This window comes from Diadema antillarum, unplaced genomic scaffold (assembly GCF_040938485.1).
Source record: "Diadema antillarum isolate AM-2024a unplaced genomic scaffold, OU_Dant_1.0 seq00000932_RagTag, whole genome shotgun sequence".
Taxonomy (NCBI): domain Eukaryota; kingdom Metazoa; phylum Echinodermata; class Echinoidea; order Diadematoida; family Diadematidae; genus Diadema; species Diadema antillarum.
The window spans coordinates 1,116,120-1,136,988 of NW_027271783.1; the positions used below are offsets into that span (position 1 = coordinate 1,116,120).

Below are 20,869 nucleotides of genomic sequence, written 5' to 3' on the forward strand. Positions count from 1 at the left end.
AGTAGAAGCAAGTATTTCTAGATGTGAGAGCGCTAGTCCCGATTATTGATGCTCTCTTTTGTCAAAGCACCTGATTTCAACCTGTAGTTAAGCGCATAACTTCTCGGCGGTGCCGCGCATGACTTCAAAGGAGAGCAGGAGTTGTCTCTCCTTTTCTAACACCTCCCTGCTCAAACTAGATCCAGATTCTGGTCGGTTTTTACGGTAGCACAGTAACAATCAGCATCAAAACTTCGTTAGCGAGCTAAATAGTGGAGAAAGACTTGAAGAAGACTTGTCAACCCTCTGTGTGCCACGTTGATTTCTTATCTACAGGTATGTGTGTGAAATTTGTGCACATTATACTCATTGGCACAGAAAAAAAAATAAAAGATTACAGGGTCCAGGTGAGTTTAAATTAATCCCTTTCCGGTCCTGAATTTGGCGCTTGTGAGACTCTCCTTCTAGCGTTGTTATCGTAAATTAATAAAGAAGTCATCAGCTTCCGGCACTTCCGTGAGACGCTAAAAAGTACCAAGATGCCTTGTCGAATAGCATCGAGTTCATAATGATTAAGCTGATATCCTTACATCAGCTTGTAACACATGTCACACTTCCTCAGGCTTCGCTTTATACCCAAAAATTCGTCAGCTCGAATAGATTCTTATGTCAGACATTGCAATGAATATTAGTATATTGTGTAGATGGCGTCCTCAACGCCAATAGGCAGTTTGGAATACAATAATTCCTATTAGTCTAAGTAATATGGACCAGCTATCAACCTATACATACCACTACCGCTTGAATTCGTTTAAGTCTCTCCTTCGTAGGTGAGGGTCATAAAGCCTGACTATTGAGCAGTGTATTACAATAACACTGTAATGAAGCGGTAGCATTTAACAATTACTGGTTACTGCTTGCATAGTACTATATTGCTTATATAATACTCTCGCGTGATTGATTGATAGCTACAGCAACAATGCATAATTATACTATCTGCCGCGCATCATCTCTTACTGCAACAGCCGAAGGGGGCGCACTCGTTCGCCATTGCGTTGCTTGGGCACCTTGCGTCGAGCTGGTCCGCCTGTTGTATCGGGGGCGAACAGCATCCGATCTCCAGTGGCTGCCCCTCTGAAAATCAGTTTTAGATTAGAATCAAGAAAATTGTTCAATTCTTTGCTCAACGAAACATTCCATGTTTACCAGAGATTGAGTATACATATCAAACAGTCAGTTGGAATCGAACAAAAGTCAGTGGAATTGAACAAAACTTGCCAAAGAGTAAACAATATATCATAGATATAACCGTTTACAACATAATTCAGAGTCAATTCAGAGTCGATTCAGACATTCGAGTACTAGTAATATTTATCGGGAAGATAAAACAGTACAACGTATCACTGATAATCAAACCAGTCCGACTGCCATGAGCAACCAACTTGTCTCAAATGCATGGTGTCACATAACCCCTAAGTTTCGCAATGATAATTTCATGCAGATTCGTTATATTGCAGCCAATGTTATACTTGGATACCTACGCAATTTCTGTAAGCGGGACTTTGAAACGAAGGATATGACTTGCACATTGCAATTTCGTTCAGCTTTACTTGCTTTTCGGTATATGATTTTCATTATGATGAAAAATTTCTTAATCAAATTGAGTCACCCGTGAATCAAACAGTTATATTTGCGTGCTTGACATGACTTGTAGTATCAGTGTGAACAAATAGACCTTCATTCTTCCCTTCGAAGTCTGTCAGTTGAGACTCCAAAAGTACGCCACTTTTTAAATGGGATATGCTAACTTTATGCATCATTTTTTTTTGATATTTAGTAATCTCCTTAGCATATTGTCCTTTCAGTGATTCTTGCTTCTTTTTTGTCTCCACTCAGATTATTATCACCAAAGATCGTCTTCAATGTGTAGCTATATCCTATTTTCTTTGATAATTTGTCACTTATAATAACAATTGGTACATTTGCGAAATGTTATTAGTTTGGTTCAGCAAGCCTAGTATATCATAGCGGCGCGACTATTGCACTTAAACAGCGAACCTCTCTTTTCTCACAAGCGTTACGGGTTTCCATGTCTTCCTATAGTAAGCAAAGCTAACAGCGTTATAAAGCTGCTACAATATCGCATGTCCCCCCTCCCCCCCCCAAAAAAAAATGCATTGGGACCCACCGCAATGATATCTTTAAAAATAGTGAATCAATCTAAATACAAATTCAGGGTATGAAACAATAACTCATTGCCCACATCTTGCAGAAAAGCCAATTCGATTTGCTTTAGTGGTCAAAGAGAAATGAGGAGTTTCATAGAGGATGTCAGAAATCTCTTCCCTCCAATCGATGTCTATTGTATTCACACACAAGAGCATCGAAGTGCTAAACTTGGAAGAATCACACTCATAACATGCTTTTTATACAACAACCCACATTTCTATGTGACCACTTAACCAAATTGAATGGGGTTTTCTGCAAAATAGAGCTAAGATATTATATTTTAAGACTCTAAAGTAGCATTTAGACATTTTAATCATATTGGGTGTTATCAATGCGAAAATCTGATTGTAATTTCTTTTTTTTTTTTTTGGGGGGGGGGACATAATACTGCATAGTAACAGCGCATTTTCTTGATATAGGATTATTATACTTTACCTGCTCGTAAAATAAGCAGTCCCAATGAAATACACAGAGTAGAGTAGACTCCCATTGTCGAATATCTATAAGAGATAACAAAGGAATAAAGATAATTCCATGCACTGTCATTGCACATTCTTGCCCAATTCTCGGCGCTTCGTGAAATAATTATGATTTCGCACGTAGGTTCAAACAGTTTCTGCTCGCGAGGAAGAGACGGGAGTCATGAAAACAAAAAATAGGATCGCATCGTATAAAAGCGACAATGGTATTCTAAGAATGAACATCATTTGATACAAAGTAAAGTTTACACGATTACTTTACGTTTCGATATGGTACACAGAAACTAATAACAGGGAACCACATGATTTCATACTAACTCTGCAACAGAGCAATGCTTCCGAACAAAATGATTACGGATCAAATAATTTGCTCGGTCTCATTATTTTTATTCAAGAGTAATCTTCAAATAGTATTAAACGTGTTTATTAAATATGACACGTGGTGTCTGCCGGCGAGACACACACCCACGGGGAGAGAGAGAGGGGGGGGGGAGAGGGAGAGAGGAGAAAGCGAAAGAATCAAGGCAAAATAAGTAAAAAATGGAAAAAATATAATAAAAAGAAAACTTTCGGCATGTTTTCGGAGTCAATCGTTGCCTCACACCGAGGCCACGTAGCACAAGCTACCCTATTGAGTATAAACAGGTATAGGCGTCTTTCTCCCTTGACCTGTTATTTCAGAAAACATGTTCCACCACACCCTAAAAACATGGATTCAATTTAACAGACAACAAAGATCATCAACCGAGTACGTAAGGTTTTCACGTCATTAAGGTACTGCACCAAACTAACAAATCAACTAAGTTGCTCTTTTCATTTCTCATTTCATTTATTTCATTTCCAACAAAACTAAATTAATATATACCATTTTAAAAATACATATGCAGAATAATGCAGCTCATTTCAACAATTAAGGAAAATACTGTCAAAGGAAATACAATCATAAGCTGTAACTTTATTGTATCAAAGAGACTTTGTTGGAAATGGAGGGGACTGCTTAAAAGCTTCTTTTGTCATTTACTGTGAGCAATAAATAAGAAGTGTAATTACTCATGAGCAAACCGCTTTTGTATCATATCTCTGAAATGGCGCGAAACGGTCAAGTTATAGTGGCGGTCGGCTCTAGATAATCAGGGTCTACCGTGACATCTTAGACCCTCTTGTTTATTGTTTAGAAATGAGAAACAAGTACATTGTATCAATCTAACACTACAACAATACATTACAGTTCGGCCAACAGTATTGGAGAAGCTCATGCTTCTTCTGCGTCAGCCTGAGATTAAAGATATTATCATTTTAATCACACAGCTTGCAAACGCTATAAACTCATGTGAAACATGTCACAACCAAATCGGAGCACAAGCGGGAGCTCTTATTCAGTTTTTTTGCCAATTTGTTGTATGGAGCTGAAACAATCATAATAAACTTTGTTGTTTTTTTAATCATCATATCGATATGACTGGGTTCTTGAAACATTAATGAGCAATCTTGGAGAATCCACTTGAAATTTAGAGCTTGGCAATATTGTTACACATACACAAGGTTCTCAAGACAGTTTGGCCACATTTTATGTCTATCTGGTTTATCAGTACAGCGGAGGAGAATAGATTCCAGAGAATGGTAGACAGCTGTTTCACCACTACAGCAACGTGAACAGTGGTGAATGCCGATACCAATACTTGCTGGATAAACATGATGTATACGGACCGAAATAACATATTGGACATTTTTAAAACAAAATCAACCTCAAAGCAAACATTACGACCTTCGAATCCTAACGACTATAGCAAATAAGATGCAGACATTTCGATAACATTCAGTGAGAGTTAAATAAAAAACCCGATCTGATAATGACGAATAAAGAGGGACTACGATTAGATATCATTCAAATCAATGCTGTCTGCATATTACCAGCAACAGTATAACAGTGTCACCCAAATTCCAAACTGATCATAATCAATGTTTTTAATACTTTACCATGTGCTTTAGTTTTTTTGGAATTTAAGTAGAGCGTTCAATATCATCGAATGTGGCATTTACACTAAGGTTTTTGTGGCATAAAATTTAATAGACCATGGGTATAAGGTTTCTGATCGAATCGACAGCAATACATCAGTGTTAATGACTTAAAGCGCAAATATCGCATACAGATTATATAGTCCCATAGGGGTCCATGATAATGAAGGTCGAACTTCCTAATGTGTTTAGTTATAAATTCCTTCTCTATGCAATCTTTCATTTTCTTAACCAATAATGCCACAACCTATATCCCACAAAACCAAAAAGTGATAATCAATTCAAAGTGTACATAAATTTTGCCAACTCATGTTGTTTACCAGTTTGAAAGAAGCACAATATAATAAAATACGTACGAATATTATAGGCCTCACGACAAAAAAAAAAAATCTATATTGCATGATTTGCGACGTGTACAAAAATTAGATATAGCAATCGAAAAGAGTAATACTTAAGGGTGGAGCTTAAGAGAAATGTCGCATAACATTATTCATTTTCTTCATTTCCACCTCTGAAGGCAATCCATCTGGTATTGTGTGCACAGTAACTTGATGCTCAACTCACATGCCGACACTCACACGTCTTTGCAGAGCATTGTGACATCATTTAGCACTTCGTATCCTTATATACCAAAAACACAAGTTTTACTTTCTAGCAAACGAAATAAGACTGTTGTAACTTCATTCCCTCCAACCTCCTTGATGATAGCACGCATTATTTTCTATACTCATCAATGATGATCTGGTAAAATAGTGCGTTTATAAGCTAGCAAGAGCAGAAATTAAGGGAAAATAACGACAAGTCAGAATCCGATATACAGGGTGCTATAGGTGCATAATCAAAACACAAATCAAATATCTTAAGAGGTCAATAAAAAAACAATATAGAATTGACACACTTAACTAATTGACGTGGCCCTCTCCGTTAAGACTAGAAAAGTACTCACTCTTTTATTGTCATATAATAACAAAAACAATAAAGTGGAATAAGAGTCTCACACTACACGTAATCACTGTGTTACATATTCAAATATTATGTAACACGGTGATGACGTGTATAGTGTGAGACTCTAACAGAACTGTATTGATGGTAAAGAAATCAAAGGAGAGAGGGAGAGGATATATTTCAATTCAATTTCAATTCATTTCATACTTCTCATGATATCAATATTACATCGAAAGTGATAGCACAGGTTCCCGTAGCTTGTGAATAACATATAAAAAACAAACATATCATGATATATATAATGATATGATATACACAGCAATTATGATATCTGGTCGAAATCGAAATCAAGTTGTACAAAAAGAAGTATGACGGGACCTACAGGAAAGCAAGCTTGTTTAGCTGTAAGCCCCTATTGATCATTGTTTTTGAAAGAGAAAAGGAGAGCGGATATAGAAGTTCAGACCAGTAAATGACAAAGAGAGAGAAAGAGAAAAAAAAAGCATAATGTATCGATCTGATGGCGATAACAGATGGTAGGAATATACACATAATGGTTATAATTTTACTTAATTTCAGCGTTGATAGAGAAAGAAAATCTATCGAAATGAAATATTAGGATAATCAAACAGAGCCCTGATCGGTCTCGGTCTCTCTGTGGGGAAAAACTTCTATACGGGGCTCTCTAATAACCTGTTCGGGCCAAGGCGGCGCAAACACGTTCGAGACTAGCCAGCGTAGAGATCTAGCAGGAGTTTTCTGAAATATTTTTGGAAGAGTTGATGGATTTCTTGCTTCCGCTTTTCCTTTGGGGTCATTAAGGAGGAGACCATCTGGTTCAAGGAGATTCACTCGCTCCATTCTCAGTCCATGAGGCCCATCTTTTCATGATTTTGAATAAACTTTAAAGAGAATGTGCTGGAGACGCTTCTTGAACGGTCTAATGTCGCCATGAGCTCTTTCCACGTAACATACGTTGTCATACTGTCAAAATAGCCAATTTGGAAACTGCCTAGTGTGGATGCCGTCTACGATTTTTGCGCAATAATGTCAGCTTAATCATATCTGACGGATACTGTACGGGAGAGGACCTGACAACAAGGTATATTTTGACCAGTTCATCCTTCACTCCTAAACATATCCTATGATGTGATTCAAAAATCGAAATCCAGACTGCGGAATAAGGTTAGTCGGTGCTATGTAGAACAAGCTCGGGCGAGGTTTTTGTTGTTGTTGGTGTTGTTTTTTTGTTTTTTTTTTTTGGTTGTGAGGAACAACGTCTGTCATAGATAACATACTAGGTGTTGCAAAAACCATTTCCTATTTTTTTTTTAATCCTCAATAGTTATACTGTACGCGTGTATATCAGATAACGCTGATACTGATATGAGCTATAGCTGAATATTGTACAATTTTGTTGCAGGTAATTCAAAAATGAAAGCATAAATCAGTTTCATTAAATTCAAGATTAATTCTTGAGTTAGGGTTCAGATTTAAACCCCCTGTCTGCTGTGCAAATTTTAACTTCGCACGGGGGTCAGTTGGTGTGTATGGGAGTGTGTGGTTAACACCCAAACAATGGTCCTAGTCAATGACCAGGGTTTAAATGCTCTATTATTTATTCATAAGGAATTCCACTATTACAGCTAGTCTTTATTCATCCTTAAATGTATAAGAGTATGCAAGCACATGGAAACATGTGCTTACTTTTCTTTATGTGCATGCATTTCACCTTTACCACGAAGTCACACAAGCAGTGCCCAGGGCAATCCATCATGAATTATTATAAAGCATTCGTGTGCCTTAATTGGAGCAAGAGTCCAGAAATCTATAGTCAGCAGAGCTCTGAAAAGTTGGTATCACATGCCCATAATTATTGAGGGTCAGTGGTCAGCACACACTCACGCACTCATCATTGGTTCCTGTGTGAAGTTCTATAGTTTTGTACAGAGTGTAAGGATTAGACCAAAATCTGGAACCTGACTGTATGTTTAATGATGGGTTTAATGAAACTGATTTACGTTTTCACATTCAAATCACATCCAACTAAATTGCACGTCAGTCAGCTATTAGTCATATCAATAATAGTGTTATCAAATATATAGTTTTCGAACTATTAAGGATCAAAAGTGCGGGAAAGCGCTTTTGTAACACCTAATACTTTAATAAACTCTCGTCATCAGTAAACTCGTCCACGGTTTACGTTCCATCACCTCGCTTGCCAGCCACGGGATTCCAGCAAGGTAAAATTTAATCCGCCTGACGCCTCCCCTTTGTTCATAATATTTTCTTACTGTTGAGTGATATGACAAAGAGATGAGTTGCTTCATAATATCAGTATTTTTCTCACTCTATACAGTTGTTTGTTTACTCTTTTCTCTGCTCCACCTTGTTGATTTTCTTACCTTCAAATTCATTACCCCCCCCCCCCCCCACGCTGGGTTTTTCTATCCGCTCCTGAGGTCAAAAGTAATTCAGCGGCTGAACGGAGGCCTATTATCCTCTCAAAGTTTGAATGAAATAAGGCTTGATAATCCGATAATGTAAAGAGGGCCGATGCTTACTAAAAAACTTTCGGAATTACGAACCTTCTATTATTTTGTTGATGAATTAACGAACCTCCTGAACTAACGAACTAGAACCGTTTGAAGTATAATTATAACAATCGCGTTATTTGCGGGAGTAGTAGCCTGATGACGGTAAGAATGTATCAAGTGTCCAAAGTAATGGAATGCATTCATTTTGTCTCGGATTTGACAACGTTACTTTCACCTTGATCTTGATCTTGACGGTATAGGTTGATCAGCCCTGGTAGAGCAACGCTCAACTTTGGTTCATACATAGAGGTCATGGTACACCCGTGGTAGGAGGGACATTACTCAAAGTGTTTTAATAATGTATCTTTGAATAAATTTGGATCAGCTATATCGGTTACTGCTTGTGGTAAGGAATTCCAGTATCTGGTGGTTCTTGGGAAGAATGAATGTAGATGGAGATCAGTTCTAGAAGAAGGGAGCTTAATCTGGAGAGGCTTCCAACTCCTGGTCCTTCTAAGTGGTTCAGGATTGAATTCACCATGTCTTTCAAAGGGCGAATCAACCAGGCCATAGATTATTGCTGTTCATGTGACGCCTATGTTCCAGGGTAGGTAGTTTGATATTCTGGAGCACGGTTGTTACAGAGCTTCCATAATCATAATCGTTGGTTATAAAGCGGGCAGCTTTCTTTGTATAGCCTCTACTTTTTGGATAAGCCTCAAAGTGTGTCGTGTGGGTCCCAAACAGGGCTACAGTTCTCCAGGTGAGGGCGGACTAGACTCTATACCCCTTATATTATGCCTGCACTTTGACATTAGGAGGAGCTCTATTAAGGTTAATTACGCCGTAAGAATCCAAGCATACTGCTTGCTTTGTTGGTAATGTTGTCAATGTGTGTATTCAATATTTTTGGTCCGATGACAGGGTTATTCCCAAATACTTGTGTTGTGATACCTCAGCAAAGCGGACCGCATAGTCTAACAGTCCTGTAGCTCCTTGCTTTATCCAAAGCTGTGGACTCCCGACGCAAGGTCGGGGAATGATAAGCTGAAAATGGGAGGGACTGTATACGGTTTATGCTATTTAACACCCGAGGAGTCTGACCCTTTGGGAATCTGGATTTCATGCTCGTATGCGCTTGGAACTCGGCTTACTAGTATTTTACTGTCGCTGTATAACACACAATACAAGGTGTATCAAAAGGAAAGGTTCCTGTAGTGAATGGGCCTTTGAGCACTGAAGCAAATCACACACAATACACGCATACATACCTACTTACGTACAGACTTATACAGTCATATAATCATATAAAAAAACGCACACAACAGCTACACAACTAAACCTAACCTACCACTGCAGAGATAGAGTGCATGCTAAACAAAAAGCGAAAACGGAAAAACGGTCTCACTATCCTCTGTTGTATACAAACGAAGCAAATCCATAAGTTATTCAGGCTGATTAGGCCTACACTTTTTTTGGAAAATTGAATAAATGAAATGAAATGAAAGGAAAGGAAATTATTGCTTTCCATTACACCTTGTGTGTTATACTAGGTGTTATAAAAACATTTTCCACTTTTGATCCTCATTAGTTTTAAACTATAGATGTATAGATTACACTGTCATTGATATATGAGTAATAGCTGAATAGTGTTCAATTTATAGTTGGAGGTGATTTGAATATGACAGCACAAATCAGTTTTGTTAAATCCATGATTTACTTTGAGGTTAAGTTCCAGATTTTGGTCAAATTTGAATCCTCTGTACAAAATTGAACTTTACAGTACACTAGAACCAATAATGCGTATGTGAGTGTGTGCTTATAATGACTCTGAACAATAGACATGAATACCACGAATACCACCTTTTCAGAGCTCTGCTGACTAGGCTTTTAATCTCTACTTGTTCCTAGGCACATGAATGCTTTATCAATAATTCATGATGGATTACCCTGGGTACTGCTAGTCTGAATGCATGATAGAGGGTAAAATGCATGCACATAAACAAATAAGCACAAGTTTTCATGTGCTTGCATACACTACATTTCAGGATGAATCAAGACTATAGCTGTGATCATGGTGATAGTGGAATTTCTCATGAATATGTAATAGAGCATTCCAATCCTGGCCATTGTTCAAAACCATTGTCTTGGTGTTCATCACACACTCCCATACACACCAACTGACCACTGTGCAAAATTAAACTTTTTGTACAAAGAGTTAGAAATAGAACAAAGTCTGAAACCTAACTTAAAAATAAATCTTGACTTTAATGAAAATTACTGATGCTATCATTTTTAAATTACCGCCAACAAAATTGTACACTATTCATCTATTGCTGATATCAATATCAGTGTTATCTGACCTATAGTTTTTGAACTATTAAGGATCAAAAGTGGGAAGTTTTTTTTTCTAGCACCTAGTATTATTACTGAAACTGCCTATGAGGCGAAGTATACTAACTGATTTCTATAGGTCCTGTACACGTGGTTGACTTCAATGTATAAGGACTCCTGTACAGTCACACTGGTATAGATCGGATGCACTTACCTTGCGTTATAGAAATACCACGAATCAACAGATCTGTATAGGGCCCATCAGATTACCCAGACTATATGAGTGTCATTGATGCCTCGTGTTCAGTCACACCTTTGCCATGCATGTATACAAGCCGTTCTCCGATGAACAGTCAACTATCTTCGAAGGCGATCCCACCGATCGATTCAAGTTAACATGACTAAACTACAGCAGCCAGAGAGCAACAAGAACAGAACGGCGAGTTTCGGGGTGGGCGTGTTCCCGTGTACCACACTGGTGAAAACTGAATGCAAATATGGATGTTTTTTTTTCTTTTTATTTTGACTGCATCCATGACCAAAGTACTCAAATAGGAAGGGCATTTTGTTCTACAGCGGCGCAAACCCAGTGGTGGCTCTGAAACGTGCCTCTTACTTGTCATGGAAGAATGCACCTTTCCGCGCTTGAGCAGTTCCCTAAAGAAATCAGGTGACGTCTCCTTTTTGATGCTACTGTCGTTTTTTTGTTTTTTTTTTTCGTCTGTCCTATACTTTCCAAGCCATCGTGGAAATGACGTCATGGTAAACAAAGCCATGTTTCGTCACAGTGCAGTGTTGATGTGAGACATTCTTCTTTCATTCGGAGCACGCAGACTAAATCCATGCCGATGCGCAGTTGTACCATGCAGTACCTTGAGCACGTCAACCTTAACACTTTTCGTTGTCCCATATCCCACGTTTTACAAGTAAAATATACACATAACAAATGTTGAGTGCGTCAATAAAAGTCGAATACAACAAATAAGAGAGTAACATGCGAAATATGAGGAATCTATTCCGAGAAACATTGCTTGTATAAAAGTGCGCAGATTCACAATCTGTAAAGACATATATTGTTTGTTTGTTTTATTGTTTGTTTTATTGTTTGCTTGCTTGCTTGCTTGCTTGCTTGCTTTTTTTTGGGGGGGGGGGGGAGGAATGGGATGGGGAGAGATACAACCAATTTCTGATACAAGTCATGTATAGACCGAACTCATCATCATGTATACGGTGACCATAAGGAACACAGATATTTCTACTTCAGGGACTCCCTACCGAGCTGGACCCCCTTGTCTGAATAGAATATTTAAAAAAAAAGGTTGAAGAGAAAGAAAAGAGAAAACAGCGGTCCCCACCTGTACTATATGATCCTGATATCAGTTTGAGTGCTTGCAGTGATTCTAGTAATTACTCTACTGTATGAAGCTATACGTATTTTGTGAAGATAGACGTCTTCTTCGCTGACAGCACCAGGGAATCTCAAACGTTCACTGCAAAAAGTCCGGTGTTAAATAGTGAACACCGAGCTGGTGTAAAATTTTCGGCGCTCATTTATGGTGTTAAATTAACACCTCCGGGTGTCATTTCCAAATTATAAACTGTTTTTGAAGAGTTTCTTAGTACCTGCACTTCTTGTTGATTTTTTATTTAAACAAGACGATCAAGAATTTTACATTAAAATACTAGATTTTTGAAAAAATATGAAAATAAATTTACACCAAAGTAACACCAGCTGGTGTGGTCTCTTATTGAAGCTGGACGGGTGTTAAACCATTGATATTAACACCAACAAATATCAAATCAACACCATGTGGTGTCATTTTTGAATTAACACCAGTAGAGTGTCAAAATAACACCAGGTACAGTGTCAAATTAACACCACGAAGTGTCAGGTGAACACTTTTCAACACCATCACAGTGCATTTTTAACACCTGTGGGTGTGGTCCTTTATTGAAGTTTGATCGGTGTTAGATTTAACACCCGTGGTGTTAAATCTAACACCAATGTTTTTACAGTGTTGAACCTATCAAATTTACTCACCATTTACTATACTGTGTGCATTTCACGTCTAGATGAACATATACGACTTAAAATATCAGCATTATTTTTGCAAAATAATGCCTCACAAAAAGAGATAGTGGTTTTTTTTTCAAGTTCATGCTTTGTTTCACACGTAAGCCTATATCACTACATTAATTCGTTATTTAAAGAACTTCTTTAGCAGTGGGAGGGATAATATCTGAAGCTATGCCATTCGTCCTGCTAAGTCGAAAAAAAAGGAGTCATAATGGACTGAAATGCCTACACCTTCTTTCTTTCTTTTATAAGAACTAAAAGATTTTGGAGGTCACTTTCTTTCTTCGCTTGCCAACACAACTTTCTATTTTTAAGAAAACTATAGGCCTGATATCATTCCACGTAATATGTTGTGCTATAACACACCGAGATTTCCAGTTTGCGATTATCAAATAGTGGATAGAATAAGAAAAGAAATTGTCTTATCCTGCCTATAAACACATTACTGAAATCTGACCAACAAAGATGGTGCTGTCCATAGTTTCTGGTACATGGTACATCGCTGTCTGATTAAACACTTGCGGACTCCTGGGTCCCGTTGCATAAAACTTTTTCAGCACCTTAGAAAATTCTGGTTGGGATTTGCCCAACCTGAATTTTTTAAGGTTGCTAATCTAAGAATGTAAAATCCGTTTCATAAAAACTCTGGTTGGGAGCTTCCAACCGGAATTTTGTGATTTCAACCGGAAAAAAATCCGGTTGAAGTTTTAAGCAACGGGCCCAAGGTATCTTGCTACAGTAATATAGGGCGGTGAGTTGGCTCAGTCGGTAGCGCGTCTGCCTCACGATCCTACTTGTCCTAAGGGCAAAGGGCCCGGGTTCGAACCCGAGTCTGGACTGAGCAATGTTGTGTGTAATCATACCGTCCCCTCTATCACGAGGCAAATCACTCTGTCCCTCGGACAGGACATAAAATGGAGGTCCCGTGTATGAGAGAGTCACACTTCATGTGGACGTAAAAGATCCCGCTCCATTCATTCTTTTAACCCGGTGACGTGGTCTCACCTCACATCCAACTGGACCCTATGGAAGACCAGCTTAGTGCAGCTGAAAATGGGCTATCAAGCCATTTTCACAGATGGAAATGAACAACAAAACAAACAAACAATATTATCGCCATGATGAAGTATCACATCATTGGATAAAGTAGTCAAGATGAAACACAATATGGGAAAAAATCCTACTTTTTAAGCATGGAAGTATGGATACCCTCCCCCACCCCCACCCCATCTCTTTGCTCCTTTCTTTGGTACGTAGACATCTAAGGAAGTCAGACGAAATCACACTCACAGTTGATTCATTAGGCGTTTTCACATCAGCCCGATAAAAATCCAAGCTCGAGATATTTTTTAATTTCCCAAGTCAGAAAATAGCGCGCTATTTCGAAACATCGGGTTGATGTGAAAACACCTATTGTCAAAGAAAATTCAAATTAGAAATCATTAGTCATGTTCATGTTTTGTTGCTATTGTAATAAACTTTTCAAACTATTATGCTTCCACTTCAATTTATCCCATGCAGACAACATTCGCTGATTATTCTTAGAGCTCACCTCAGCATCGACATTAATTTTGATGCCTGAATTCAAAAGCTTGGAATATTCAAAGGAAGACATCATCCAGACCTATAGTAACCGAAGTTGGCTTTGTACATTCGAATGCTACTAACAGCATGCAGTCATGGTTTTCACAATGGACCTCACCCCACGTCGGCTGGATTTACGGTGTTTTCGCGATGAGTTTGCTTCTCCTCCAAGCCTGGCTCGTCGGCAACTTGGACGGAGATGAAGTCAAGTATTCGGGTAGGCAGGGCAATCAGTAATAGGGAGCTCTAGATTTGCGAAGGACGCGTTCAAGGGGAAATCCAGTCCAAATATCATGTTAGTCTGATGAAAAAAAAGAGTAAAATCTTACAAGTTGAATGGTACAAATTTGACTGAAATCGGATGAAAAATAAGGAGATTATGACATTTTGAAGTTTTGCTAATTTCTGCCAAACAATTCTTGTACAGTGGAATTGAATGTGTATGCAAATGAGTGACCTAACCATGTCATAACCTCACAATTTTCCATTGATCGTGTACAAAAAGTGATAAATTTTTTAATGTTTCTGTCATTGAAGTCTGGCCTGGTTGAATAACTTCAGAATAGTGATCAATTAGATATACACGTGTACCAGGATTTAAGCCTTGGGCATAATTGCGTTTGAATGAAAAACTGGAAATTATAAAATTTTCTGTACACTATATTGGAACTTGTGAGGGGGGTGACATGCTGACTTTGCCATATGCATATTCATATTGACCGTTCAAAAACTGTTTCCTGAAAAATTAGCGAAACTTCGAAATGACATATCAGCTTCCTTTTCTTTTCCCCCAATTTCGATAAAACTTTGACCGTTGAACTCGTAATATTTTAGTTTTTCTTATCAGACTAACTTATATTTGGACTAGATTTCCCTTTTAAGACGACGATTGCGTTGGCCGTTTTCCTCTCTCCCTGCGTCGTATTGTAAATCAGCTTTAGATTTCGCGAAGACGCTGCCTATGCAAAGTAAAATGGTGCCCCCAATTATGTCGTTTGTCACAATGGCATCAAGTAGATCTCTGGGTCGTGGATTTGAGCCGACGCTAAAATGGCGCAGAACTGACGTGAAAACTCAGACGACGAGAGATCAATTTTGGTAAGCGGTCTTGCGCATGCCCAGGACAGTTTTTTTTTCCTTTTAACGTCCGCGTCGTAAATCTAAAGCTCCTTATTACTAATAATAATGATAACGATGACAGCTACAATTAATGAAAGGCCGGGTAGAGTAGTTATGCAGATGGCGATGTTTCACTATTTTACATCTCCTAAACATTTTGGTCTCAAAAGATGCTAGACAGAATATAACATCAAAACATACTGGATAGTCGCATTTATCCATCATAAAATTATTGGTCATCATTACTTCATTTCATTTTCATTTCATTTATTTTCCACATCCTGATAAAAAGCATTTACAAAAAATACAGGAACGATACATACACAGTAGAACATTGGAACAGTGTGTAATCTACTACTACTACTACTGCTACTATCTACTACTAATATACTAATAATAATAATAATAATGATAATAATAAAAAATAATGATAATAATAATAATAATAATAATAATAACAAGTTATAGCGCATTTCAGACTTGAAAAGAATTTCAATACACCATACAAAACGAATTATAACATAGTACAAAATACACCAACAAAAATTTACAACACCAAGTACAATATATTTCTCTGCAGTAATCATTTCACAAATACGCACATACATAAGAGGTTAGAGCAACCAATTATACCTCTGACATAATTACATAAATATGTTCAAGTTTAACAAACATAATAATTATGCTATTTTGTACTAACAAGTTTTGAGATTTTATTTGAAATTATCAATATTGGCATCTGACTTCCCAGTGGGTCGGATGGCCAATTCTAGGGTAGAGCATATGAAAAATTCCCCTCCTCAAGACTTTGTACTTAATGTTAAAGAGTCTATACACGCTATATCGTAAACAACGAAATATGTACTGAGACTTGTCGCTGAGATAGCCGTTCACATTTTGTCGCTGGGACTAAATGTTTTACAAAACACACCCAGAACGTATATAGGAGGTAAAGCAAGTCAACACATGCATTGATAAAGAAAAAAGGAACGGAAACAGAGAATGTTGGTGTACGTAAAACGATATAAAAGCAAGAATTGAAGGCAAATAATGATATTTGTTCAGGGAAACCAGCAGCGTTTCATGGTTAGGTCAAGTTACACTTATGACACCAAAGACAGAAAAGACCCTACCTAGTAATGTTTGATAATAGATTTAATATTTGAAGCGAGTATTGATTATGGAGAACGAATGTTTAGATTTCTTTGTAGCATGTATTAAAAATGTATTTCTGCATGGTGTTTGACTTCCTTTTGCAGGTGAGTTCAACAGCGAAGTCCCCGCTCATGCAAGTATTTCACGAATTACGTCTCATACCGAAGCCTCGTCAACCTGCAGTCATCTTACACAACCCGCTCGAGCTGCTGAGAATTTGACCGCGGTGATAACCTCGTCCCAGGTTTTGTCTCCCAAGGATACAACTCACCAAAGGAGATCATTGTCACCACAAGCTATTGCCAAAATAAGGTATTACCACCTTACATTACACCTACACACACGCGCTCACACACACACACACACACACACACACACACACAAACTTAAAGTTATGGGTGGGCAAGGAGGTGACCATCTCCCTGCATGGGGTGGGTTAGCGGTATTTTTTTTTCACATTTTTCATTGCCAATATATATGTCTACTTTATATGGGTAACAATGACCAGTACATTTGTATTGGGGGGGGGGGGGGGTTACATTGTTCAGAAATTGACACTCGAAAGCCACACTAAAATAGAATTGTCAATTTGGCCCCGAACTGTGCTAAAGGGGGTGGCTAGTAACTGATCAGTGGGAATCAGTGGGAATGCCGGGGGATGATTGTTCCAATCCTTGTGGGATTCATTTAAACATATACATTACGTTGTGTGAAAATTATTTGCAGAATTTAATGGTCTCATATTCAAGTAATGTGCAGTTCAATGTGTCCAGGTTAGCATGCCTGTACAGTGACGGGGCAATGACCTGCACATTATTTGAAGATGAGACCGTTCTGAAGCAAATAATTTTCACACAACAATAGATGTATAATGTACTCTTAAATGAATTCCACAAGAATTGGAACAATCATTCCCCAGTATTCCCACTGATTCCCACTGATCAGTTACTAGCCATCCCCTTTAAACCGCCAATCGAGAAAATGCGATACCTACAGAGGCTCACATGAACCACACTAGAAGGCTACGAAGATGTAAATCTTTATCACAGAATCAACCTTGGCAAGTCAGATCTTCCGGTTATTTGGGGTTTGCTAAAGATTAATTTGCAGGAGCTCACCAAGTTGGTGCCGGAGTCTGCGACACTCACCGGCGCGCCGCGGCGGTCATACGACATTGGCTGATGTGCCCTCATAAATTTCTCGATTTTTACATGATTATGAACATTGAACTTTGAACATGTTATTTTCCTTCATCATACGTCCATCTTTGCTAAATTTCGAGACAAAGTGACGCCTGTATTACAGATTGTTGGAAATATTCCATATTATCAATGCGAGGCCCTGTGGCTCAATAGATACGATTCCTGACTCCCGACTCCCAATCGGAATACCCGAGTTTGATTTCTACCTAGTGCTTACGTCCTTGGACAAGATGTTTTTACCCACCACGTCCCTCTCGACCCATGGTGTATGAAATAGAATGGGTACCTGGCAACGCTAGGATGATGATAATGACAGGACCCTCTGGTCATAGAGCAGTGGCAACACTGAAGAGTCTACCATGGATAAATAAGACATTATTATTATTATCATTATTATTATTATTATTATTCTATTATTATTATTATCATCATTGTTACTGTTGTTATCATTTTCTTTATTATTATTATTATTATTATAATCTTTATCATTATTTTTATTATTATCATCATCTTCATCATCATCATTATCATTATTTCATTCGATTTTTGTCATTAGATTGTCTCCCATGTTTTTTTGACTCTCTTGAATAGAAGCCGAATTGAACAAACAGTGAAATCTTGAATAGTCTCACGTATTACGTTAGTGATCTCTACAATTTTTTCATGAACTTAGCATTCCCCATCCCCATGCATGTTTATAATTATGAATATTTGCTTTGCAGGAACCTTATTTTGAACCACGTCAACCCCAACACCACATTGCGGATATTTCGTAGGGACGTCGCACCTGCAGATTTCCAATACGGTCTTGGAATAAGAACCGTCGTTGCTCAAAACATGACCAGCCCCCTGCCAAAGATTGGGCCGCGCTGCGCGGTCGTAGGAAGCTCTGGACTCCTGGAAGGCAGTCGCTGCGGATCCGCTATCGACGACAATGATTTCGTCTTCCGAGTAAACCTCTCCCCCGTCGGTGGACCCTTCGAGGACGATGTCGGGTCTAAAATCAATGTGACGACCATCAACAGATCTCAGCTGGTTGAGTTTTGCAGACTTAAGAACATGAATAGGCCTATAAATCTATACAGTGATGAACACTACTACCCTATAGCAAATCGTACATCACATGGTATCACTCAGCACACGATAATTTGGTACCCCAGACATTCCGCTGAAAGGTTGGGCTGGGTTGCAGCCTTCTTCAACGAAGCGCTGGATCTATGGCCTTCTTGGGCCTACAGCCCAAGATCACTTGCGGATCTCTCATCAAGGTTTGTCTTTCACCCATACGGGAGGGCCACGAGTATGTTCTCGGTATCATTTGCTGTTGTTGGTTTTTTTTTTCTTCTTCTTTTTTAGAGTCGTTAGTTCTCAACGAATCAAATACGTATTATGCAAATGAGAAATTACCATTCATTATTATCTTATGTGGACGCAGTATCTCTCTCTCAAAAAACAAAAAAAAAACAAAAAAAAAAAAAACATCTTTAGGCCTGTGTCATGTATATCGACTTGAAGGAAGAGTGTGATTTTATTTTCTACCAGAGCATAATAACTGAAGGAGATGTAGATCTAGATGTTCGTTAATCGATATTAATTCGAACGTTTGTGGCTTATTCAGAGGGTTTGTTATTCAGGAGGTTCGTCATGTTCGTTAGTCCGAAAATGAATAATAAGGTTAGTCAATTTTCGGATTAACGAACCGGTGTTTTTTTTTTTTTTCATTTTCGCATAAGTAAACCTTCTTAATCATCGAGTATTTCATTTTCGAAATAACGACCCTCCCGAAGAGCAAACTGTATTAGTAACTATAGTAACCCATGCATTCGGCCTCTTTTTATATGGTGTTGTAAACCTACATTGGGGGTGTACCAGGTATCTCTCTAAATTCAAGGCACGGCTTTACTGGGAATCCGACATTTTCTTGCAGAAGTATTGTTCTGATCATACGTGTTATCATCGTCATCGTCGTCATCATTGTAGTGATACTCATTATTTCTTTCATTATCATTGATACGACATTTTTGTTAACATTTTTCGTTGGGTGGAATCATTGGTTTATTGCAAGAAGTTGGTGACACGACATTCGCTCCCGCGACAATGTTATTGCTCCGGGTTTATTTTCTCCGAGAGCTCATAAGGTACGGGTTAGGGTTGTGATAACGTTTTAGCTTAAATGTGATGTGAGGATTTGGATTTAGGTTAGGGTTATGTTTGTGGGTAGGTTTTATGTTGTAGATATTTCATGAGAGCAATGTCATGCAGCCAAGTAGTTGTCATAATCAATAAGGTATTAAGCAACTCAAATGAACTTTTCCCTTCGTCAATCTACAGGGTGTGGGGGATCCCGATAGCTTCAACAGGACTCTCTGTCATTACCGCCGCTATTCTCCACTGTGATGACGTCACACTCTACGGATTCTACCCTTTCCCGCGGGATTCGCAAAATCGGAAATTGCGCTACCATTACTATGAGGACGACGGCAAAGAGACCAATGGTGGCCACAACATGGACCAAGAATACGCGCGTATGCAACAGTTGGACGCTGGTGGCGTACTTCGACTTGTGACAGAGCCTTGTGTTGCAGAATGAAAATCAGTCGAATGGACAATGCCTAACATACTCGCAGCACTGATGGGGTTTCTTTGCTTTGCTACGAACATTGATGATTATTGTGATGAAAACAGGAAAAGATTTGGAAAATAGAAGAGGAGACACTTTTTTGCAACAGCAGCTTCTTTCACTAAACAAAAATGATTTTGATTTATCATGAAATAATGACATAGGGCCTACTATAGTAGTATTTTTAGACAACTTGTGAATATTTTTCGTTGGTGGATCTTTTAACTGGGATTACAGCTGTTGAAATTTGTGTGGAATGTATCCTATTACAAGAGATTCCTCAAATTGCTTGAAAATAGTCACTTTTTTTTTACTTTAATTTCACTTTAGCCAACTTTTCGATGTCCACCGTTCCCCAGCCTTTACACACGATTGTTTTTTTTTTATCTTGTTGCTACATATCTCTGCTTTCAGCTTATCATTTTGATCTTCATACATTACCTAAAAAGCTATGATTCAACTGTGAGGTATGCGCTCACTGTATAGACAGACTCATGCAAATGAGGTGCTTGATGCGCATATGAGTGAGTACAAATAGGTTGCTAAGAATGATGGATAGGCCTATATATTATAATCAATATGTACAACTGTTG

At 38.3% G+C, this 20,869-nt stretch overlaps 2 protein-coding genes across 2 annotated transcripts in view; one reads left to right on the plus strand and one right to left on the minus strand.

Moving 5' to 3' along the window:
- Positions 1-17,629, minus strand: part of LOC139741513 (uncharacterized) — a 35,727-nt gene extending 18,098 nt beyond the window's left edge. The window contains exons 1-4 of the mRNA XM_071652095.1: positions 17,573-17,629; positions 14,299-14,426; positions 13,054-13,187; positions 997-1,113 (exon numbers count right to left, since the gene is read on the minus strand). Of these exons, the coding sequence (XP_071508196.1) occupies positions 997-1,113; positions 13,054-13,187; positions 14,299-14,426; positions 17,573-17,629 (436 nt within the window). The remainder of the gene's footprint in view (positions 1-996; positions 1,114-13,053; positions 13,188-14,298; positions 14,427-17,572) is intronic.
- Positions 17,630-18,493: 864 nt separating this feature from the next.
- Positions 18,494-20,246, plus strand: LOC139741514 (alpha-N-acetylneuraminide alpha-2,8-sialyltransferase-like). Its single transcript, XM_071652096.1, has 2 exons — positions 18,494-18,924; positions 19,988-20,246. Exons 1-2 carry the CDS (start codon positions 18,494-18,496, stop codon positions 20,244-20,246), a joined length of 690 nt encoding a protein of 229 aa, XP_071508197.1.
- The last annotated feature ends 623 nt before the right edge of the window (positions 20,247-20,869 follow it).

Excerpts from the sequence above, each read along its gene's own strand:
- LOC139741514 (XM_071652096.1), top strand. The coding sequence starts at position 18,494 with ATGACCAGCCCCCTGCCAAAGATTGGGCCGCGCTGCGCGGTCGTAGGA. Across the intron at positions 18,925-19,987 it reads CTTGCGGATCTCTCATCAAG|GGTGTGGGGGATCCCGATAG; the intron begins GTTTGTCTTTCA and ends GTCAATCTACAG.